Genomic DNA, 25,104 nt, shown 5'->3' on the forward strand with positions numbered 1-25,104 from the left:
TTCTTGGCAAAATGCTTACCCTTATTCCTTTGAAGCCAGGCAGACCAGGAGTTCCAGGAAAGCCACGAGCACCCTTGGAAAAAGAAAAGAAAAAATAAGACAGGATGCATAAATTCTTAAGTAAAAGCTACTCAATTTATACATATCTGATCCGAGTAAATGGGCTCAATATTATTGAGGAAGGCTTCACAACACAGTGGGTTGGATCTAAAGTTACACATACTTAGAGCAGATCCATTGAAATCGACAGGTCTTAAGTTAGCCATGACTAGCTTAGAGTAAATCCATTGAAGTCAATAGATCCACCCTAAGAATGATTAAGTCTGCATAAAACCTGCAGTTTATAGACTGATCTGTCAAACTGCACTGCTTGAGAATCTCCTATGTCTTGCAGATCATGCTTATAAAAACAGAGCATTTTCCTACATGAAGAGGCTCTTGCTTTATTCAGAGATGCATGATACAAATGAGGGCCTATAACAGCCGGAATACTCAATTAAGTTTCATGGATGAAAGGCTCCTAGTGCTGTTGTGCTAAACTAAGCTCATTTCCTACAGATAGGAGTCATTTCCCTTGAAATTAATGAGATATCTAAGCAAATGTTTTAGGGCACAATCCTATGCATGTTTAGGCTGAAAGCAGTCTACAGTTCCCAGCATGCCCCAACCAGTCCTGTTGGGGCAGCCTTCCCCAGCCTGGTAACTTCCAGATATGTTGGATTACAAACATCCCACCATCTACCAGCTGTGGTTGGAGATGGTAGGAAATGTCATCCAACACATCTAGAGGGCACTAGGGTGGGAAAAGCTGACGTTTAGGAACAGAGAGCAAGACTTGAAAAAGAACAAGTGAGGAAGGGAAGGGGTGGTGGTGAGCCAAGCTTTACTCCCAGCCACCAAACTGCTTGCAGGTCTCATAGTCATGGCTCCATCACCACACAATGTTTTCCTCTGGTTTGGCAACTAGAACGATACATGACCAGAACACATATGAAAGATGAAATTGCCCTCACTTGTATTACTGTCTGCTTTAGTCTTCCCAAACTGGTACCCTCCAGATGTTGCGGGACTTCAACTCACAGAAGCTCCTGCCAGTGTGGCCAATGCTCAGGAATGCTGGGAGTTGTAAACTAAAAGATCTGGAGGGTACCAAGAGTATTTTGTCTGGCAGTGGTTCTCAGGCAGACTGGCCTTCCTCATCACTGCTTGACTAATGCACTTACTGGGGGAGGGGGGGTGAGTCTGGGGCCTGTGGCAGGCAAAGCATGTGCTCAGCTACTAAGTTATGGCCCTGTCATTGTCAAGTGGCAACTAGCTGCTAATCCCTACCATAAATATTTGAAAAACCTAGAACGTCTGTTCTAATATCCATTAGTATATTTACACTAAATCTATTAGTAAGGAACAGCAGCAAATAGTACAATTTTGTCCCTCTGGGGATGGAAGACAGAAGAGGATGGAGGGAGACAACACTCACCTGAGGTCCAGGAACACCCCTTTCACCATTTCTTCCAGGTTTTCCAGGATGACCCTAATGAAACATTAAAGGAAATAATGTACTCTTTTGTGTGCAACAGCAAATGAATTATTTCCCCCAATTTGCTGGAGTAGCGATGGGTGAATTTCTCAGTTCTGCTTTTGTTCAGCTTCATAATTTCCCACCCATAAGGTTGTTTCTGTATTAGATTGCAAATTCATTTTTAAAATTCTACAAAAATATGTGTATGCATTTTCATGCACATTTTCCCTAATGCAAAAAGGTCATAAATAAATTCATGTGATTTTATCCCAATGTACATTTTCTATGTGTACTTTCCCTTTATGTATGCAATTCTGAATTATGCATTGCAAAATTCTTAAAAAGTTTGATTTTCAGTGTGCAAGTACATTCTGTTTCACATGCAGGTTCAGTAGGTTTGTTGTTATGTGCCACCAAGTTGTCTCTGAATCATGGCAACCCTATGAATTAATGCCCTTTGGACAAATGAATTTTTGATCCATCCCTATGCAAGAGGTACAGGCCATCAACCTAAACTAAGGATAAAACTTATTAAATGCTGCAAGGTTTTACTTCTGGTGCATATTTCACAAATGAAGTAAGAACTCTGCTTTGCAGAATGAGATTTGCTGGAAAATTCAGCTGCCATTAAAATGTCACTGGGTAGAACGCATTTTTTAAAATCCTTTATCTGAGGGGCTTAGGAAAGATCCAACAAATCTGGACAATGAGAAGCCAGGATAACTGGAAGTGCATAGTGGCTCCATGGGAAGTTACAAAAGAATGTGGATGGCCAATGTTTGGATAAGGAAATGGGTACTACTTCATGTTATGAGAATCCATTTGAAATATAAAGGAATACTTACATCTTCACCAGCCTTTCCAGGAGGACCAGGTGGACCACGAGCACCTTGGGGACCCTAGTGATAAAAAAGAAGTTGATTTGAAACCAAATAATGGGTGTTAAGCACTAGTTACTTCAGGGTTGCCTATGCACTTAATGACTTGACTAAACCAGCATCTTAGCTCTGAACCGCCTCATCCTAAACTTTAGACATCACTTTATTTATGGTTCCTGGGTTTCATAAATGCGGAGGTTTCGCTGTTCATTACTCAGTCCCATTTCAGAATCCCCAGATATTTTATAGAAGAAAAACTAGTGCAAGAGGGTTGCAGAAACCTAAGCTATAGCCTACTTGTTTAGCAAGCTCCTATGTCCCCTTCAAGCTCCCAATGTATTTTCAGCTCTGAAAAAATCAAACAGATATTGGACCCAGTTTAATATTAGCTCATTTACTGCTACTCCCATCCATTTCTCTTGCAAAAAAAGTCATGTAATAGCTCCAATCCAGTTCTCCAAGTGCATAAGCTTTGGAAGAGGCCTTCCAGGCAATGTGGGCATCTCTGAATTTGAGTCATTTTCACAGAAGAAAAGGGTTTTACTTACTGTTTGACCAGGTTCACCAGGTTCACCAGGAGGTCCTTGGTAGCCAGGAGAACCCTAAAAGGGGAACAAGATATTTTGGTCAGTTTTGAATATTGTAAATGCTCTTCTCATAATGAGAGGGTCTGAAGAGGAAATTTGCAGACTCGGAGACCAACTGGCAAAAAAAGAGAGGGTCATCTATAGGGGAAGAGGGCAATTTGGAAAACCATGGAGTGTTAACCTGCACTGCAACCAGATACTGTGATCCTCCCAACTGAGAAGATACATAGAACGTTGGGGTGTGGTAAGCATGAATGGCTCCACCTTCACAGTTTAGGCCCTAATAGAGCCAGGGAAACACTTGGACAGGCTTATATTTCTTATAGACTTGTGGTTCTCAAGGATTTCCATCTTTTGAGGATTGCTGTGTACATTGGAACTTTTGAATGCATGTCACAGGCACTCTCACAAAATGGCTGCTAAGTCAAGGGAAAGTTTCACACATGTGTTTTTAAGTATGAGAGCTCTCTTTCCACCAATGTGTTGGACTAACAACAAAATGGTTGTGATCAGAATGTACTTACAGGGGGTCCACTTGAACCGGGTGGGCCTCTGGGTCCCATTATACCCTGGAAAAAAAGATTGGAGTAAGATTTAATGAAACAGTATGAGCATCAGAAGATAAACATATGTTCAGTATTAATAATTTGCCTGAAACTGAGGAACAATATGAAGCTAATTTACATAGTACTAGTCATATTCTATGTTACATTAGATACCTGGAATCATAGTTAATAGCAAAGCAAACACAAGAGCCAAAATCATGGATTCTCCTTTCCCAATTGTAAACAGTTACTGTATGAGCTGAACTAGATCTCTGATCCTTCTATTAGCCCAGGTAATGCAGTTCAAATGTTGCATTCCTTCTTTGTCTTTTAAAAGCACTGCCAGATATTTGACTTCATAAATTAGGATGCCTGAGCTGAGCCAGATTAGGGGGATGTATGCCAGTAGGTTCTTGGGGACAGATTCACAGCAAAACCAGTATGTTCAGACTGGTAATGGACACAGTAAGTTGTATTTGCCCTTCTGTTCTAGCATGTGATCAAGGAGGCATGTAGCAAATAGTGGGTAAGAGCAGCCCTCAGAGCCAGGAATGCCACTGCTTCCATTGTCTTGTTGCATTTGCTCCTCCTTTAGCTCAAAATAATCTTGAAGAAACATCTATGGAGAAATCATGCACAAGCACACTGCAGTCCCCCATGTGGAAGCATTTAAAATGCCACGTAAGGGCTAAACAGTGGTGAAGGATAAAAATGCTACTGCTTTCTATCCAACACATTCCATCTTGGCCCAGAAGAATTGGGCAGCTAGCCCAAATGACTGACTTTGACATCATAAGTTTTGGCAACTAGTCTAGAGGTTTTAAAAACAAAACAAAGCAAAACCCTAGTCAATCTTTCTTCTAATAGTTGCTTCCCATTCCCATTGATTTTATCTTTATGAAGAAGGAGATGAAGAAAATGAGTGGAGCCATAGATATGCCCCTACTCACTGCTGTAAATAACAATAAATGGTTATCTGTTTTCTTTGAGGGCACATTATATGGTGGCAGGGATCACACAGCTTACTCCACAGTCATTTCAAACAGAGCTTTGGTTATTTCCTGCTTGCTCATGGAGGTATCCAGAGGTTTCCATATTTTTAGTTTAATTCTTGAGGACTGGCACAGTAATATTATCCTCGTGTGGGAGATTGGAGCAAGAAGGATGGAACATTTCCCTGCCAGGTTTAGTAACAATCATCAGAACAAGAGGGTTACATAAATACAAGCCATTGCCTACATGTCTAGGAAAGACTTTCTTTGAGCACTTTGTACTGCTCTTTAAGAGGAAAACAATTCAAGAAGGTATGTGGTCAGATCCAGGATCTGTTGTCCATTGCTTGGAGGGCTCCCTTCAGGGTAGGAGCTTCCTTCCCATTTTCAGGGAACCCCCTTTCCCCAACCTACACTCAGCTCATCTCATTCAGGAGTGTCTCCCAGATCCTCTGTGTAGCATTTTCCAGTGGCTGCTGTGGAGAGGAAAGGATTGGGAAGTCTCCTTTTACCACTCCAGTTGAACACATATAAATGCTGGATTCATTCAGTGAGATCTGCTGTCAGCTCATTTCCTGCTCTTTGTACTTTTGCTCTATTCCAGTCATCACTTTTATGCACCACATATGTGAAGAGAGTTTCCTGCTTCAAAGGGACTTGGGGATGTCCACAAGCCCCAACATCTGGCCCTGCCCCCCTCTCCAGCCTCCATGGATTGGCTCATGTCCTAAAAGAGGTTAAGGTAAAGACGGCACATAATGACACCTTCTTGTCTCCTCTTCCTGCCCTGCAAATGCAGAAGACCTCAGTAGAGGCTCAGAAGCCCTTCCTAAACAATGTGGAATGGGATTAAGGGGGATGCTAAGGGAGGCAGAAACAGCCAAAAATTGGGATTAAAACCCAAGATAATTGTCTCCAGGAATTCCATGAGGGAATGCTGTCCATCTTCTCCTTCCTTTAGTGGTTCTCTGTGCCCATTCCACATTGTTTAGGAGAGGTTCCTTACCTGTGGAGTGGCTTTTTAGGGATCATAGATGGCTGCATGGGGAGATACATCAATTTCATTAACTTCCTTAAGCTTGCAATCCTATGCATGTTTAAGAAGACAAAAAGCCTACAACTCCTAGCATGTCCCATCCTGTTGTTGGGAGCTGTAGGTCTTGTGTAACCTAAACATACATACGATTGCACCTAAAGTTAGCTTTTCTGAGGATCCAAGGCATTGACTGTGGATGTCTGAAAAAGTAAAGCCAGTCCATATAGAACTCAATAGGAAGAGGTGTTCCTATTTCAGATGTCCAGCTTCACCCTCAATGGCCAGGGATGGTTGCAGATTGGGCTATGGATACTCCTGATATCTACAGCTGAACCAGCAGTGCAGCTACACTTCCTGGTCTATGCATGGAGCCATCTCTACATGTTTAATGCATGCTGTGGGCCACTGTTAACAATGCTTCCATTAGTGAGGTATGCAGGAATATTTATGCTGCCGCACAGGGTAAAATTCTATAAACACTCCATGCAAGCACATCCATGCCTTCAGTGGAACTAGAGGCACATGTTCCATACCCCAACAGCCACAAGAACTGAGAAATGCCTGGCTGTGCTAAGTCTCTGGAACTGGCCCTGTCTTACAATTCTCCTAGAATCTCTCTATAGGAAATATGTCTCCTAATCACATCTGCCTTTCCTGACATTAAAAAGAGGTAGTATTGCTTTCGTCTGCCATCTTCCAACCATGCATCCACCTTATTCTGAACAATCGTTTTTATATGTGAATGAAACAAGAGGAAGCATGAGCCACTCACATTTCCTCTCCCCATACATCTGAAGCTTCCAGAAAACATCTGAAGTGGCCTACAGCTCCATGAATTCAGATTAAGTATAAACATAATACAAACTTTCATTGGCCAGCATCTCTAGTAAATAGCAAACTCTTCTCTATTTCCTGAATTTTACTTCCTTAGCAGTAAGCACTAGGAAGTATGAATCATACTGTGGTATAAACAATGATACTCTGAACCTGTCCATCAACCCTTGGAACTAAATTCAATTGTCTGCTTCAAATTAACTGTGCTTTGGTATGCAGCTTACAGGCATGACTCTAGCTGAGTTCCATGTTGGGTAAAAAGGCAGATGCAGAACTAGGTGACCAGGCTAGTCACCACCAATAACATCATGGGGTACATAGGGGAGAGGGTATGTACAGATCCTTCTTTTGGATTAACTCACTTCTAATCTACTTATCTTGAGTAGGGTAGGTTGACCACATATGCTGTGGCCTCCTAGATTTGTGGGTAGCCCTGTTGGAACCAGGGGATATTGGATGGCCAGTCTATCTCAGTCCTCTCAGCTTCTAATATGTAGCATGGAAGTGACCTAGATAAGGCAGTAAATGTCTTCTTAGCAGGTTGTCCTCCACAATCATGACATGCACAGTTCACAAGAGGGGACAGGTGATGGCTTGGCTACTCGGTGCCTGGGTGCAGCTGTGCTGATTAGGGCAGGACTTTGGGACAAACTTTCATGCCCCACTTAGAATAAGCAGTAGGATCTGCAAACATGACAGGAGTGGTTTACCACATACTGAAACAGGTAAAGCAGAGAGACCATCCCCAACCCCCAGACCATTGCCTGAGTCTAGAATTGCATATTGGCCTGACTGAGAAGCACTGTGGCCCTTATATTATCATGCAACTTTTTGTTGACTTGCTATGCATAGATCATATACCTGAGGCACCATGCTGGGATGTGCCCATTGAAGGGCAGCTCCTGAGGGCTTTCTAGGGCCAGCCGAGGCAGCATATATTGGTCAATGTGGATTTGTACATACACTTTTGTGAGAAATCAAACATTTGCTTACCATTGGTCCAGGGCCAAGATCAGCTGCTTTGGAACCGTCGTACTGAGCAGCAAAGTTCTGTAGAGGATAAAAAGAGTAGAAGTTAATATAACAAGAGAGAGCCTCTTTAGAATTCAGCCTATATACCTAAAGGGGAATGAATGTTGGGTTTTGAATCTCTGTATTTCTATAACCTTTCATGCTTACAGAAAAATAAAGTAGGTAATTATATGGAAATGTGACAGCCTCATCATGTAAAGCTGTATTAAGTTTATCATTAATTTCAATATTAAGAATACATTTGACAAAGGCAAGAGCAGAAAGTGCAAGTTACTTGCATGAGCTCATCAGATTAATCCCAGACTAGCAAAATTCAGCTGGAGTGAAAGAAGAAGGGAGCAAAGTAAAATGGAAAACAGTATATTAATTCTGTGTTTTTTTAATGGTTCTAGGTCTCTAAGGATGTTTCTGCCTAAGGAGAAAGTAAAGACACACACGAGAAGATAGGGTTAAAGCTATAGCCCCTGCTTCAAGGTACTTTACTTTTAACGTAAAGGCCTTTGATGACATGCTTCTATGTACCTTTAGGTACTACAATGGATCACCAATAAAATAAAACTTTGGATGCCTTACTCCGCCAAGACCAGGAGGACCAGGGGGCCCTGGGGGGCCTGGTGGACCATCTTCACCATCTCTGCCTGGTGGACCTGGTGGACCCTATGGGAAAATATATAACATTAAGTGAAGAACAGAACAGAACACAAAAATACAATACTGTGCAATGCAAAATACCTGTCTTTACAATGTTTGAAGAATGGAACTATTTACACTTGTCTGGATCATGGCAACTGAAACAGTGCAGTCCTGAGTATACATGTTTGCTCATAGGAACATAGGAAATCACCTTATCCTGAATCAGACCATCAGCTCATCTTGCATGCAAAGCAGGTGCTCTAGTAGGTGCCCTGAGCTTTACCTCCACGTATGTGGATGTCGCTTCATTGAACTCAACAGGACATACTTTTGAGCATGCATAAAATTTGCACTGTTAGAGGACTAACCGTGTGGAAAAGTCTCAGTATATTAAAAATATGTCAGGATATTTAACACTAGGACTTATTTACACCAGGTTTATGTACAGGTATTGAAAACATTTAATTGTGCATTGATTTGTAACAGTGCATAAGGATTAAATATAAGAATAGCTCCATGCCTTTTCCATAAATGGATGGGAAAACGTGACCTTTATGTGCCAACATGCAGAAGAAGATTCATATTATTTCAGGAAGGCCTTGATATATTAGGATGACTATGAAGGTGCCAACAGAAAATACAGTAAGCATGAGATCCTGTGTATGTTTAGACAGAAAAAGAGCCCTATGGCTTCCAGCTTTCCTCAACAAGCATGAGGAGGGCTGGCTGGAAAACGCTGGGTATTGTAAGACCTTTTTCTGCCTCACCATGCTTAGCAATGTATCCTAACCATTCCAGTCATGTCTGAAAAGTTTTGATATGAATATATGAGCCAATCCCATATTTAATTCACTCAGACCTAGGATGTATCCGTGTCATTTAATGTATCAACTACCATATTTCCAGACTAGCTAGTGTTTTTATAAATGTATCAAAACATGTATGCTACAAATATTATGGAATAAATAGTTTCTGTTCCACAATCTTTGATTGTCACTCTTCACCACAACTACTGAAGATTGTATATGTGCACATAATGCATGCCATCTTGACCACTGTAAATTCTGCATTTAACTACAGGTGAAACCAAAGGCAGATTTTAATAAGCAGACCTGAGGCCTGTCTGTGTTCCAGACAATAATGATTTTAAAAAATATAACTAATGCCATACTTAAAATATAGTGGCTAATAGCTATTTGAATAAGAAGAGGCTAGAATCAGTCAGAATCTTTCTGAAATTACTCCTGGTCCTTCAAATTGTCATTACCTGTTGTAAGGAGCCCTTATTAAATATCAATTTATAGGCCACAGATTTTCACATCCTTGGCAACCGTCTTCCCCAGCCTAGTGCCCTCCAGAAATGTTAGACCACAACTCCTATCCTCCCCATTCAGCTTAGTCATGGTAGCTGTAGTCTCACATACCTACAGGTCACCAGACTGGAGGGAGGTTATCTAGACTACCTTTTCACTGCTGCAAAGAGGGTTTGGGACTCTTGTCAGACCTGCTACCAATACATCAGGTTGGTCATTCTAATGAAGAGGTACCTTCCAGGGTAATAAGAAGCACAAAGCTTTCTGCATGACTCAGAAGGTACCCAGATTGTCAGTGACTGTAAAAAGAAGCTGGGAGACTGAAATGTTTGAGCATTTTTGACAATTCTGACTAAACCTGGGTTCCTTATTTGTTTAATCTCATTTAGCTATCCTTCAAACCAAATGTGGTACACCTGCTGTGAAGACGACTTCAATCTAATAGAGGCACAATGCACTGTGGGCAGTTTTTGCTGCCTGCCTAGGCCTCGGGAAACAGGGAGAACTGTGGTCAAACACCTGACAGGCCATAATATGTGGCTGGTGAACTGTGTCAGATGTCATGGGTCACAAATTGTGTTGGTTTACACGAGCCTTTGCCAGCCTAGTACCCTCCCACAGTGTTAGACCAGAACTCCCAGCATGTCCCAGTCAGCCATGGGAATTATAGTCTAATGCACTGAGAGAACTAGTCTGAGGAAGGCTGTTTTACCCACATGAAACACTTAATAGCAGTGGTAACTCCAATTTAGGCCTCATCTGAGGGAAGAATGGGTCTTGAAGGAGTAGGCCTTACAGGGTTGTGTCACATCTTAAGCACTGATATAGTCATGTTTACCACTGCAAATATACCTCCCTGACAGTTATGCCAATATTACATTGTGAGGGATGTATCTATTTGCTGTGTGCACACTATATTTATGCACAGAGGTATTCAACACAAAATGTGTGAAGGAGACTTGTCACTGAGCAAATGTTCTTCTAAGGCCTGAGCCATGCATTCCTATGCCTCCCTGACAGAAACCCTATCAACCAAAACTATTCTGGAGCGTAACTGGCTTCCCAAGAGACATTATTTAAAATAATGTCTCTTAATAATAAGGGAGGGATAATAAAGGCCCATCATCCCCTGTGCAGTAGATGAGTGGAACTGTGAATGCGTGTGGTCCAGCTGTCTAGTCTGGATTGTCAGAGACAGATTCTTGCAAGAGAGATCTGTGAGGAAATTTATTTATTTATTTATTGTTTATTTATTTTTTTATTTATATCCTGCCTTTTTCCTACAAAGGGCTCAAGGCAGCTTACAACATTCTACTCCTCCATCTTATCCCCACAACAACAACCCTGTGAGGTAGGTTGGGCTGAGAGTCTGTGACTGGCTCAAAGTCACCCAGTTGGCTCCATGGCTGAGCGGGGACTAGAACCCAGATCGTCTGAGTCCCAGTCCTGTGCTCTTAACCAATACACCACACTGGCTCTGTGTGAAATCTGTGGGAAGCAGACAACATTCCTGCTGTGCAGTACTGTTAACACTGAAATTATGTAAATAGGCAGGAAAATAGTGGGGGAGCCCTAGTAGAACACACAAGTTCCCTCAGCTTCCATTCCTGAGCTCACTAAGTTTGTGACTCAGTGTTTCTGCAAACAGCTGTACTCACATAGGTGTACCCAGCAGGCTATAAAAGTCACCTTGCACTGACAATCAGCAGGATCACAACATCAACTTATTGCCAGTAAGCTAACAGCTAATTAACCGAACTGCTGCTATCCAGTCAAGAGAGACAAGAGTTTTTCTCATCTGATCTATATATTCTGTAGGGATGTGTTTTTTTTTTGTTCATTATGTGTATATATTCTAAACATGCGGTATACTTAATTTTTCATTTCCTCATCAAAATATTACATACATCCACTAACTAGTTATACTGTAACACACAGGACCTGCTCCACCCATTCCAAGTAAAACTATTATGATGGTATATTTTGGCTGCAAAATTTGGCAATAGTCCTAGGCACTTTGATAGGACAGAGAAATAATAAAGACTTCAACCCTTTGTAAATGATTTTTCAAATTCTTAATTGACATTGGTTGTGCAAATTCTGATCTCAAAGTATTTTTCCAAGTAAATGTATTAACTTACAGACATTTCAGCCTGGCAAATATGTACATGAATTGTCTGAGAAGACACACACAATGGTGTGTTTGGATAGCTGTAACTCTGAACAACTTTGGAATTATAGCTATCCTATAAATGGGATGGAGTGATGGTATGTAACAGGTTGAACCAAGATGAAGTAGTTTTACTTTAGTCCCAATGAAATCAAGATGACTTAAGTTAGTCAGGACTAAGTTGCTCTATCCATACCAACTGGATAAAAGCATTACTAACTGGATCTGGATCCAATTCAACAATTTCATTTCAGCAGGAGATTTAAGCAGCAGCTGTATAGACACTTATCTGGGAGTAAGTTTCTCTGAACTCAGTGGTTCTTACTTCTGAGTAGATGTCTTTTGGTTTAGCATGTTAATACTGAAAGTCAAAGCTTTGGCATGCATAATAGGGTTTACAATGATGCTCTTTCCCAGTTATTGAGTAATGATTCACATGTAACAAGCAAAGTGAACAAGTGAACATAAATCAAAGTTCTTTACCCTCTCTCCTCGTGGCCCTTTTACTCCTCGGGGACCCTGAATATGAAACAAAAATATATATATATATAAATTGGAAACAAGTCCTACAAGCACCTGTGTGATGAAAACTACTACACAGATGGCTTCTACTGAAAGACGAAACAATCTATAATTTGAGCAAATGGAGCACACTTGTACTTTAGTTTTAGCATGAACTGAGCAGACAAATGTGTATATCACATACATACACACAAATACATATCTGATGATTTGCACTTCCTTAGGTATGCACTATTCATTCATTACACCTTTGCTCTCAGGACCAAATGTGTGCATCCTTTGCAAATAATTTGTAAATAATTTACATGGATATTGGATACGGCTAAATTCAGGAACAACCTCAGGGACAATGTTGAAGTATACTGCTTTTCTATGAGTATTTATTCATCTTCCATATTTATTAGATTCTGGCTTCAGTCTACTTACACCTGGGTCTTAAATATATCAGAAACCCACTGAACTCAGTGTAAATGAATTTTCATTAAGGTTACATCCCATTCCCAGTTACTTAGGAGTAATCCCTATTTTACTCAATGGGACTTAACTCTTAATGACCATAGATAAGCGCAGGCTGCATTTGTATTTAATATTTCAGTTGGGCTCCACAGCAACTTCATTCAAAATGAGTAGTAGTTACTTCCAAATTCAGGTTCTTTGTTTGGATGTACAAATAAAATAAATAGGACCTGACTTGGTACTTTAAAAATACCTTTTTAAACCAGTCTCTTAAACTTTTTTCTTTTTCTAATTATAATATTTTAGCAGTTCCCTAGAAGATCAAGACTCCATCATTCCTACATGAGAATTGTATAAAAATGCTTACCCTTCGTACCGTTGCCTAGAAAGGAATGAATACAAGGTGAGAAGAAATGTAAAGTTAGCAATATGCCATTTCAAGTGCTAGAATTAACCAAGCTATGATTAGACAAACTAACTTAAAGAAATGTATATTTAGCCACCAGAGGTGGGGACACAAAATTTGTTAGTAGTTGCTAATGCATGCAGATGAGAGATTATAAAAATGCCATACCTGAATTCATGCTTTTCAAGAGCAATTTTGCAGTTTTTAAAGCCATAGTTAGGAATATCCAAAAGTGTGGTGCATGCAATGTGATCTTGCTGTTGTGCCATATCCCCCAGGAATCTTACATTCTCCTGTGATGGTAACTTTTTGAACAAGAAGGACAGCCCATTAGGAAACTAGGGGTGGGTACAGTTTTGGGCAGTCCCCATGATGCTTAACAATCAACAGCTTGTCCATGCACTTTTTAGGAACTGTGGTTAGTAAATGGCCATTCTGAAAAATGATAAATGGCCTACTCTGTTGATGAGACTGGGTATTGTATTGTTGAAGCAATTATACTGACCTCATCTGAAAGAAACAAAAGAGAAACAAACAGTTCATTAATTAATATGAATTAATAGAAATGGACGTGGCAGGAAATGCAAACATGAAATGACAATTTTTAAAAGCTGATTCAATTGCTGCAGCACACGGCCAATGGATGTTCCATATTCTGCTTTTTTGCCTTCTAAAGTATATGTTTACAGAAAGTTTTTATAAGAATAAGAACCAGGACCTGAATGACCATAAGTAGAACACCACATGTGCCCTGGGGTCTCTTTTCCTGCCTTCTCACTGATTTATATTCCTCCAGAAACCTACTTCCAAAGACAGGAGATTCCCCCAGAGTAGGACTCAGTGGGGTTTGAGAAGATCTATCCAAAAAGGAAAATAGGCAAGCCTGCCCAAGTATGCACATACATTCTTGCTGCTCATGCAAGGGCTTTATGGATCTTGATAAAGGTGATCATGTAAGTCTCTTCTAGGAAATACTAGAACCACCATTTTGTTTCAAGAAACCAACACTAGTCTTTAAAATGGAGATAACTCAAGCTGATTTTTTTCCTTTCATATCCCTGTAAATAACATCAGACTAATTTTGTTTCGATGAGAATGAGAACCTGTTGATGAGTCTATCATACACATCCATTCAGGCATGAGTACTCATTGGGTGCAATTAATTGCACAGAGGCTTTTGGCATTCAGGACTAAGTAGATACATTAGCAAAGAAATCACCCTTGTGAATTCCATATAGTTTAAATTGGGGGAAAGTTGCACACTGGATTCTTCCAGGATGTCAAATACAAACTCTTCCTATAGATTAGGATCCAGGCTACTGCTTTTGTACGTCTAAGGGGGCATATCAACTCCCCACCCATCCACTCACCCTCCAACTGCCCATGTGGTTTGTGATGTGGCATGGGGGTGGGATCTACTGCTCCAAGAAAAAAGGACAAAAATGTCAGCAGGCATTCTCAAAAAGTTCTTGGATCTCAGGTACTGGAACTTCACCAGATTTTAAATAGTCCTCTAATGGCATATTCTGATTCTGTTTTAATGCGCTTGCTTGCAAATATGGTCACCAGTCCAACAGAATGAACACCCTGCGCCCTCAGAGGTGGCAAGACATTATGCTGGAATGGGAGTTTCTGTTCTGCTGCTTCGACACCTCCTTTGCTCACCCTCCTTTTCTCTGGCCAGCTGAGTGCTGCAGTTGGAATACCGCTTAAGAAGGTAAGAGAAAAGGTGCGGTGATGTTTCTGTTTGAGCAGCAGAACAAAAACCACTACCACTGTTTGTTTCCTCTGCATCAGGCAGAACCTTTGGGTTTGGGACCTGGCCACCCTACCTATAGATAAAATCAAACAATGTATCAGCACATTAATATATACCCCATCTTTTTTCCTCTTGCAAGGAACCCATATTAATCATAATGTGAGTGGCAATTCTAAAAAATCTGCTTACACAGATAACATTGATGCATGCATAAGGAGCTAAGTCTAAAAAAAGCTTTTGCAGTGCAATCTTACATATGTTTCCTCAAAAGTTAGGTGGACCATGATTCATGACCTTCCTCCCTACTAAATGTTTGTGATTGTGATCTAATTGCTCCTTTAGACAAATTGCTGAATACGAAACCTTGCATATAAATGACAATTAGCATGATATTTAATAGTAGTTGGGGTACAAAACAGCAGGCAGTTTTTACTGACTTGATTGAGGAGAAATACTATTGGGAAATGGGGTATGGTAAAATGGTTAATTTAGTACATTCTTATTATCTTAAGTACATTTGTAATTAACTGAAGTAGTGAATCCATCCAAATCATGGTTCCTATAAGATGACTGAAAAAGGCTTTTTCCAAAAAAAAAAAAAAAAAAAATCATCTGCAAATGGTTCTTGCTAGGAAAGGAGGACTCAAGAACTGAAATGCTACTGGGCAGAGATAGCTGCTATTCTTTCTCCTTGCCACTAGAGGGAGAAATAAATCTGAATATCCTCAAAGCTATTGAAGGTCGAATCAATTTGATAATACTGAGTATAACTGTAAAGACAAAAATGCTCTGAAATTATGTGCAATTTGTGATCACTCATTAATTGGTGCACTTTAACAGAATCCTTGGCTGCCAGCTTGCTTCATTGCATTCAGTACTGCCAAATAAAATGTGGCAAGAGTTTTTTTTCTTTTTAATTTGCAGTATGGGTAGTGCTTGCCATAGGCAAAGCATCAAGTACGTTAGGAGTTACTGGTGCATGGATATGCTCTATGTGCCAGTGTGAACAGTATGCATTGCACATACTTTAAATACCATAATAGGTATGGTGAAAAGTGTTTTGCTGGACTTCTGCTTGGATGATATGCAAGATTTGGAGTTATACAGATCATCTTTTCTCTGTCTGATGCCAAAACTTGCCTGCTCCCACACCCTAAGAAATGGATCCAATAAAAGCTGTGACATATTGGTTAGAGGCTTGGTTTGGGCATTAAAAATCCAGAATTAAATTCATACCAAGTTATGACACTCAGCAGGTGGCCTTTGGGAAAGTGCTATGTCTCAACCTAATCTACGTCACAGGACAGTTGTGAGGGTAAAAAAAATCAAGGTTATATGCCTGGTTAATTTCAAGATGAAATTAACCAGGCAACAACGGCCCAAGTCTTATGCTCCAGTATTTACTCACTATTCACAAATACAAACACGGGGCTAGGGATAATGATCATTTCAGAGATTATTATTTAGGCATATACTCTGTTGAGGGAAGAACTTCTATTTCAGGATTCCATCCTATGTTTTAAAAAAATTGTGGGGAAAACTTTGTGTATCTTCTCTACCAAAAGGGGTCGCTAGTGTATAGTAATATGTGAGGAAAGAGTCCTGCAATATCCATTAGCCCTGTTGGTTTGTTTCTTGAACAAAAAATTCAGCAAACGTACACTTTCTCTCTTTCCTGGTTTAGTTTTCTTGATAGTGTCTTCTTCCTTGCTTAAAACAATTCATCACTGTTTTGAACAATTTATCCTGACAGAATTCCTCACAAGGAGTGTCCTTGTTCTCTCCTTGGAGATGTATTTAATGACTGACTAAATTCTTTCGCCTAATCAGCGATAATAACTAATCATAATCCTCGAGACTCCATTCAATTAGGGTTGGGTCCCCTGCATTACCACCTCCTCCCTTCTAGGGGGCACATCGTGAGCATTCGAAGCACTTAGCGCCACACAAAGATAATGTACAACGCCCTAACCAGCCACTAAGGATTTGATGGTCTGTTTTTCTTTTCTGAATTCCCTCCACAATATAAGGCAGACAAAGCTTAATAAGAATTTTAAAACTTCTCCAAGGAAGGAGATGGTGCTGATAAAATTCCTGTGTTCCCGGATAGCAGTCTCATCATAATTGCCTCCCACTATTTCAACAAAAGTTTTTCAAATTTTAACAGGGGTTCAGTAGTTTAACCCTCCTCTTTTTTAAGGGGTGGAGTAAATGGGTGGGGAGAACTGCTCGGCTTCTTGCCAGGATCACTAAATCTGAGCCAAGGGGGGCACAAGAGGGAGGGGTAGCACTTGAACAAGTCTAAACCTTTTACTGTGTCTTAGGGACGTTGGAAAGTTTTTGTAACCCAGTCTTTCCCAGCATGGTGCCCTCATATGTATTGGGCTACAACTTCCATTATCCTTAGTCAACATGACCACTGGCTGGCACTAACGGGAGTTCCAAGCATATCTGGTTGTTGGAGAAAGTTCAGAGGGGGAACAGCAATTTCCAATCTACTTAGTCCAGAGCAACTTAGGCTTCCCCAACCTGGTGGTTTCTCCAGACAGCCCAGCCTGGCTGAGAATGATGGGAATTGCACTCCAATATATGGAGAGCGCCAGTCGGAGAAGGCTGGTCTAACAGTATGAGGGCATCCGTTTCTTAAGTTTTGGAGCATCCCAGATCACAAGGTTCCTCCCACCTCCGCACCCCGCAAGGAAAGCTAAGGAGAATACAGCAGCAGGACAATCTCATTCCGCAGCAGACGTCCCCTTCCCCAAACAGTCTTAAGGCACTTACATTGACTGGTTGCTAGGCATGAAGTTACTGCGAGCAGCAACAAAATCCGTGTATCCACAAAGCTGAGCATGTCTACTTGCTAGACATGCAGACTCCTTGTGTTTCAGAGTCCCTGGGTCGGTGGTGAGCAATTACTTAAGGGACGCAGGCATACAGTCGTGAGGCCGCGTAACTCCAAACTTAGCAGAAACCTGCTGCCCGGGATGCTAAAATAATAAAGCCCTCGACGGCCCTATTTATACGGCAGGAGGTTCCCTGCTCCAGCGGAGTCGTGGAACGCGTTGCAGCCAATGGGAGACTGGCGAAGCCGGCGGGGAGGGCCGGGCGGCAGAGAGCCGGGGACGTCACGTGACCCCTCCAACCTGTCCTCGCGGCTTTGGCAGCAGCTGCTGCTGGGTGGGATGGAGGCAGGGGAGAGGGAAGAGGAAGGCGAGCCGAGGAGGGAGGAGGAGGGGGAGAGACGCTTGGAGGGAAGGCAGGAGGTGGGGATGTTAAATTGGTTCCATTCTTTTTGAGGACGTGGACACTTTGAGGCTTTATAAAGGAAAATCTGACTGGCTGTCTGGATCCGTTTTCTTTTCTTGATCCCCCCCTCCCTTCTCTCCCCCCCCCCGCCCCATTTCCCATTTTCTTTTGCGTGTTTGGGAGGCTTTAGGACTCGCACACAGGCAGCGATGCGAGGCAGTTTCAAAGCAGGAGCTGTCCAGGTCCTGTCATCAAGGTGAAGGAGGGGAAAGGACGAAGGAGAAAGGGAGGGAGCAGCTCGCCACAGGTTGTGGGCAGGGAAGGAGAACGACCTGGAGCCATACCCGGATCCCGTGGACCGTACCAAATAGCTGGCGCTGAGCTGCGCTTCCGAGGACGCAGAAGCAGCCCTCATTCCTTCGAGGCCAGCCAAGCCCAGGTCCAGATGCATGCTCGCTCCGTGCAGAGCATCTGACCTGTAGGCAGAAGGTCCCACATTCGAGCACCCGCTTTTTCAACGAGAGCAGGAAAAGCTCCTGCCTGGGACGCCAAAGGGTCGGCAACACCGTGCTAGAAGGATCAAGGGTTTGGCTCGGTGTGAGGCAACTTATGCCCCTATGAGCCATCCCTCCAAGGCAGTTCTTTGAACAGGGCTCTTCTGGAAAAAAGGAGCTTTTGGACTGCCAGGAGGCATATTCAGCTCCCTCTGGACGTGCAGACAACGTCCTTCCCGCTCTTCCAAATAACACACACACCTTGCTAATGCAACTTTGAAAGCGACCTACCCCTATCTAGTGTTGAACTACAGCTCCCACCACCCCAAGCTAGCAAGGCCATTGGGATTTGTAGTCTAACACATCCAGAGAGACCAGACAGGGGAAGAAAGGTTTCTCCAGATTCCGCACAGCTCTTTCTGGCAACCCCAGCCTGCCTGCTCTCAGCCCTTCCAGCAACAGGGAGCACAAAAGATGGAGCAGCATCTGGAGAAGCCCTTCTTCTCCTGCTCCGTGGAATTTTCCTGTAGTTAGAAGGTAGTGCCTTTCCACCTCCACAGCTCAAATCTAGCACATCATCACACAGTTTTCAACTAACACAGTCCAGTGTGTGACGTTTAATTTTTCAGACTTAGATTGGCGTTTGCATCCTTGATAGCCACAGAAATATGACCCCCCCCCAAAAAAATCCAATTTCTTCTTTGTGTGGCAATTGGTCTTGTAACTATTTGAATTTAATCAGAATCATGTCTTCCTATCTCTCTTCCTGCTGGGTTGCTTCTTTTGTCCCCTCACTAACTCCCCTTTTCTACACATGGGAAGGCAGTTTAAGAGAGTTACTCTTGATCTTACACCAAAGCGTTTCCATTTGCAAATCTTCCCGATCTAAGTTAACTTCATTACAACCTTGTGAGACAGCTTGGTAATGTTCCCATTTTACAGGAAATGTGAGGCCAAGAAAGGGTCTTTCCAGTGTGAGGCTGAGCAAGAATCTGTTCTCTTAATCAAGAGGAATTCATCTCAATGCCTGTGCTAGCCACATTGCTGTCTCCTGTACCACGCTCAGCCTCCATAAGGACAATCCTGCAGGATTTTAAAAGCGGGGTCATCAGAAACCAGCAGGCTCTTTGCTTACTTCAAATCCATTTGCAAAGTCCCATGGATTTCAAGGGATCTTACTTCCAAGAGAGCATGCATGCATGAATCCAAGTAGGTCCTCTCTCCCTCTATCTCTCACACACCCTCCTGTGTTTCCATAACCTCCTTAGATTGGTCGGATGTCATCATCCACAAATGTCCTGATTTTCCCACCTTCTGCCCCCTCCTTTGTTCCCCTTCTGTGTGGCTGACGTGGTCACTCCTCCTTGCCAAGCTAGCTTCCATCTGATGGGGACGTAGGGTGTCTTTTCCTTCTTGTCCCTCCTTCAGGGAGGCAGTCGCTTTACCATATCAAGGTGGGGGAGTTGGTTAACAGAGAGGCTCCACTTCTTGTCTGACTTCCCTTCCCCAAGATCTCGGTATGAACATAGATCATTCCATTCCCACCCTCTCCCCCGCCCCGCCACCCCACGACCCACAAAGGGCGGGAGAGAAAGAGAGAAAGAGAAGCCTGCTGGCTAAAGTTCCTCCACTTCCCCCCCCCCCCCGCCCCATGTCTTCTCCCCTCCACCCTTCTCTCTTGTGAGGCAAGGAAATTCCTGCCCAGTCACATCAGCTTGCAGCAACAAGTTTTATACACTGAGAAGTCCAGAAGCATCTGAGCCTAACAAACCTAAGGAAGCTATCCTTTGTGACTTGAGAAGCTATCCTTTGTGACTTGAGAGTGATAATAAAAATATTGTTTCTGAGCCTATGCAGAGCTCCTCTCACCAAAGATGGGAACTGTGGCCAGTCCTCCAAACACGTACAAACAACCTCATAGTGCTAGGTCTTCAGCCCCCTCCTCAAAACTCTTATTTACAACTCAGTGTGAAAACTCAGTTTTTACTAGCCAGGGTTGGCTTTGCTCTCAGGCGATGTGAGATGGCTACCGTGGAGAGTTCGCTTCAGGTTTTTCCCAAGTGTTCTCTGAAAGCTCAGAAATAATATTTGGCAGAGAACTGCTAGCTCTTCATTGTCTCCAGGCTTCTCTGCTGCTGCTTTCCTTCCTTTGTCATTTTCGAAGTGGAGGAAGAAGGGGGAGCAGTCCAAGAGCAGGGAGGTCTAGGGATGTGAAAGTCCCATTTCACCCCCCATTCTCATGTAACTGGCTTCTTTCTAGCTCACATTCTGCATTGTAATTTGCACATAAGTAGTCCTATTGTCTCATTTTTCTAGGACGTAGTCACAAAATGCCTACCTTAAAATGTCCCTAAATTTCAGCCTCCCATCTTTTACTTTTTCAAAATAAAGTAAACATACCCAGGGCACAAAAGTACTCCATAATCTCCATAGAAGTTGCAGTGTAGGGTACTTTTAACACCACAAACAATAGTTCCCCCCCCCTCAAAAAAAGAAAAAGAAAAAAAGAAAAAAGAAAGAAAGCAGAAAGCAAGGTTCATTACAGACCATATTGGTCTCATTATAAAGCTAGGAGTCTTAGCTAAAACCTGCACCAGACAGAATTAAAATACATCAACAGAAAGCTGTGCTATGACTTTCTGAATTTAGTAGGCCAAACCATTATTATACAGCAAAACAGTTGGTGGGTCTAGCACTGTTATTCTGAATTTCTCATTTCGTGTAGCACGAAGAAATAATCAATCTTAAATTACCTGGACTGCTGACACCTGAAAATTATTATTATGTTAATTCCAGCCTCTTGGGAGAAAATCACAGCCAGAACAAAGGTTTTTAAAATTTTGCATTTTTCTTTTCTCTGGCATTTCCTGCTGGGGTTAAACAATACCCCACTAAGCATCTAGTGCTATAGGCCCAAGTGGCTGAGCATGTTGCCCAGACCTGTCATGACTTATTTGGGGCAGTTTTATGCTCAGCAACTGAAAGCCACAGCATGTTGTACTGTGTAAGTCTCTATTGAGCCACTTGGCCAGAATAGCCAAAAAAAAAGCGGGGGGGGGGGGATGAGTGGCTCTGCCCAATGACAGTTGCCTTAAGTGCACAAGCAGCACCTGAGCAGTGAGGGTATTTGTCAGAGACACCCAACACCTCTTAATCCACCTGAAAGGGCTGGTGGTTGCAGCAGACTAGAACAGAATGCAGCAGGGTGGGCTGGGACTAAAGGAAGTGAGCAGAACATGTCTCATCCCATGCCGCTGCTGGTCCTGGCAGCAGCTGGCCACTTCTCTGCTCGCAACTGCAGGCTGGTGTGGGGGAAAGGAGATCACCTGAGGCTACAGCAATCTCCCCTTCTCACTCTTCCATATGCTTGCCACCTGCTGTTTTGGCCAGGAGTACTGAGAACCCTCAATGCAGCTCAAAAAGTCTGCTCAGGAGTCAGGGTGAAAACTGACCCCGCTCCTTGCTTTGCTCCCCTTGGTGCTCCCATGAAGTTCCCTTGGCTACTTGTGGGAGGACTGAGCAGGGAAGTGGTGCCCTGCTCTTCCTAATCCTCTCTCAGGCACAGAGGGGGCTCCAGGATAAATTGAAGAAAAAATTTAAGGCTTAAACTGTAATGTGAACCCAGTCATAGAAAGAGAGGGGGTAAAGAGAGCACAGCGACTAGGTTCACACAACATGATACTCGGGGTTGCCATTGAACCATGTTGAAGCAGGGGTTATCATGTTCTCCAAATCCAGCTGTGCTAACAAGCCATGGTTTGTTAACCAATAGCAACCCAGAACAAAAACCCATTGTTTCTTGCTGGGTTGGCGAACTGCGTTGTTCACCATGAGTTGTTATATTGGCTACCGATCTTCAGACAACATGATAGTTCATGTTTCAGCATGTCATTGACAACCCATATACGACCCCTGAATGTGTGTTATTGTGTTGTCCAAACTCAGTTGCCATGTTTGTTCCTATTTTACATAGTTAGCTCCAGGAATGAACTGAACTATTTCCAGTGTTCTAACACATGTTGCTGAAGTTCTATACAGCATGTTATTTTTTCCAACTTTTCCTGTTTTTTGGTATTGCTAACAGGAAGAAGACATCTTGATTTTATTAGGACAGGGGTGGAGCATCTTAAGCTTGGGGACCAAACCAGGCCCTTTGGGATCCCAAACTGGCCCCTTTGAGGTTCCCCAGATGACCATACCCTTTCTTCTAGTTCCATGCCTTTCCTCCCAACCATGAATTATCTGGTAATGTCCTAAGTTTTGTGCAGTTTTTTTTCCATATCTAAAAGGCTGAACTAGTTCCTACTAGCAGTGAGAGCCTCAGGCTATACAATGCTGGTGTGTGTGTGTGCGTGTGTGTGTTGGGAGCTATTTTTGGCCCTTTCCCTTTTGCTTTTGGTCCTAGTCACCACTGAAATGTAGTCCCCAAAACCTTTCCCAAAATTCCCCACCCCTACAATAGGAAGCTGTATTCCAGCCTTCCCCAATCCAATGATTTCCAGATGTGTTGTACTACAGCTCCCATTTTAGGCTGAGGCATCTGGAGTGCACTCAGTTGAGAAAGGCTGCTTAACTCACTGAGGAGTAAAGAAGTCTTACCAAGGCACTTCCAGAATGCAATAACATGCTAATTGCTTGGTGTAGCAAAAACACACACCTCTCAGTGGCTTTTGAGATTACATCCTCTTTAATTTGCTTCCTGCTCAGTAATCCTTGTGTCGATCTATTGCTCGCATGCAGCCTGCAACATGTCTTTACCTGCATTGCTGCTTGGGAGTAATAGTGATAGAAATGCTCAGAACTGAGATCCTTTTGCAGGTAAAATACTGCACTGCAGATTCTGCAAGAAACACTGTTGTCCATTTGTTGATTATGTATTATGCTGGCTGGGGATGATCTCTGCATTTTAAAGTTTTTAGATTTTTAAAGTATATTATGCAGGGTTATGGAAAGCTGCAGTTTGATTTTTTCATAACTGATTATAAATGAGAAAGAGGGGCTAGCTGAGTGGATTTTAAAGCACCCTAAATCCCAGCTCCCGCCAACCTTGCAGTTCAAAAGCATACAAAATGCAAGTAGATAAAAAGGTACCACTTCGGTGGGAAGGTAACAGCGTTCCATGCACTTTGGTGTTTAGTCATGCTGGCCGTATGACCATGGAAACTGCGGACAAATGCTGGCTCCCTCAGCTACGAAACAGAGATGAGCAGCACCCCCAAGAGTCAGACATGACTTTAATGTCATGGGGAAACATTTACCTTTTTAATAGTAAAATACAAATGGTGTTTCTTTATTTTTGATAATTATATTTATATTCCACCCTTTTTCCTTTTTTTCTCTTGCAAGGAACCCAAGGTGGTATACATAGTTCCTCTCATCCTCTTTTAGCCTCACAACAATCCTGTGCAGTAGGTTGGACTGAGAGTAGGCTGCTAGCCCAAAAGCACTAAGTGAGCACCATGACAAAATAAGAACTATAATCCAGAACTGCTGTCAGTCCAGCACTTTAACTACCACATCACTCTTGCAGCAATGTTGGAATACATAAAGAGTGCTAATATTCAGAATCCCAGTCATCCATTTTCCTATCTTGGTTCTCCATTCTAACACCCACACCCACTCTGCCCTGCAATTCCCAGTCAGTGAAGAAGTATATAATTTGACCTGTCTTGAACCTCTCACCGTTCTGCTTCATGGGATGACTCTGAGTTCTATGTTCATATCCCTAGACCAACAAGTCTCACCCTTTTCCACTTGACCCCCAGTTTCCCCCTCATCTCTGTTCCTGTCTCCCTGTCTCTTCTTCTTACCTGCAGGGCAGTTGATGTCAGTTCTGGGATCCAAGTGGGGCCACCCCTGATGTTTCCTTGCTTGATCCTGTCTCTCCATTCTCACAGGACAGTCAGTGTCAGTTAACTGGCTGGAGGGTGATGCGAGTTTTAGTGATGCATCTGGAGGTACCAGGTTGGGGAAGACTGCTTTCCACACTCTTTTCCTGCCACCATCCCAATGATGAATCAGACCAGAAACTGCTGTAGCTACTGAGATGATGCAGGCTTCCAACCCTTAAGACAAACAAATAAACAAATAAAACAATTTCATATATGGTCTAAAGTCTCTCTGTTCCCTTTTAAAGGACCTGGCCCCCTAAGGATCTTTCTATTTGTAATAAGAATGCATGGATGGGGCATTTGAGGGGGGCATGATTTCAGGAAGAAATCTCAGGCAGAAAGATTCAAGGTAGTGGGGCAGCAGGAAGTGAAGCACAGGTGGGCAAAAAGCCAGCTAATCCAGGAGGATCAGATGCTACAGAGAGCATGAGGGCCATTGTAGCTTTGTTTCAAGAAGTACCTATAGGCAGGAAGCTGGAGGGGCAGATGGCTTCCTAGAGAGCTGGGATCCAACTGAAAGATCCCCTAAAACCATATTTGCAATAAATGGATGGATTGTTTTCCATTTCATACTCAGGTAAAGAGCTGTCAAGTCCACCTGAGCATAGGGTGAAGAAATCTTGGTTAGAGTGCAAAATCCTGCTTTTCCCTCCCTATGAGTGGGGATATATCCCCATTCTGTCTTTTGAGATGTGAAGCTCACCTGGAGCAGCAGAGATAAATGAACAGGCGGTGCTGGTGAGCAGATGTGGCTTGGAGGACACAGGCTTAATCAGAGCAGAGTGTGCCAG

General features: G+C 42.7%; 1 protein-coding gene across 1 annotated transcript in view; it reads right to left on the reverse strand.

The window, feature by feature from the left end:
• COL1A2 (collagen type I alpha 2 chain) overlaps positions 1-17,658 on the reverse strand; it is a 61,456-nt gene extending 43,798 nt beyond the window's left edge. The window contains exons 1-11 of the mRNA XM_044429570.1: positions 17,464-17,658; positions 13,429-13,433; positions 12,885-12,899; positions 12,023-12,058; positions 7,997-8,080; positions 7,385-7,441; positions 3,509-3,553; positions 2,946-2,999; positions 2,365-2,418; positions 1,478-1,531; positions 20-73 (exon numbers count right to left, since the gene is read on the reverse strand). Coding sequence (XP_044285505.1) covers positions 20-73; positions 1,478-1,531; positions 2,365-2,418; positions 2,946-2,999; positions 3,509-3,553; positions 7,385-7,441; positions 7,997-8,080; positions 12,023-12,058; positions 12,885-12,899; positions 13,429-13,433; positions 17,464-17,533 — 528 coding nt within the window. The 5' untranslated portion in view covers positions 17,534-17,658. The remainder of the gene's footprint in view (positions 1-19; positions 74-1,477; positions 1,532-2,364; positions 2,419-2,945; positions 3,000-3,508; positions 3,554-7,384; positions 7,442-7,996; positions 8,081-12,022; positions 12,059-12,884; positions 12,900-13,428; positions 13,434-17,463) is intronic.
• Between the last annotated feature and the right edge of the window lie 7,446 nt (positions 17,659-25,104).

The sequence above is a fragment of the Varanus komodoensis genome, unplaced genomic scaffold, assembly GCF_004798865.1.
Source record: "Varanus komodoensis strain SLA01 unplaced genomic scaffold, ASM479886v1 scaffold2, whole genome shotgun sequence".
Taxonomy (NCBI): domain Eukaryota; kingdom Metazoa; phylum Chordata; class Lepidosauria; order Squamata; family Varanidae; genus Varanus; species Varanus komodoensis.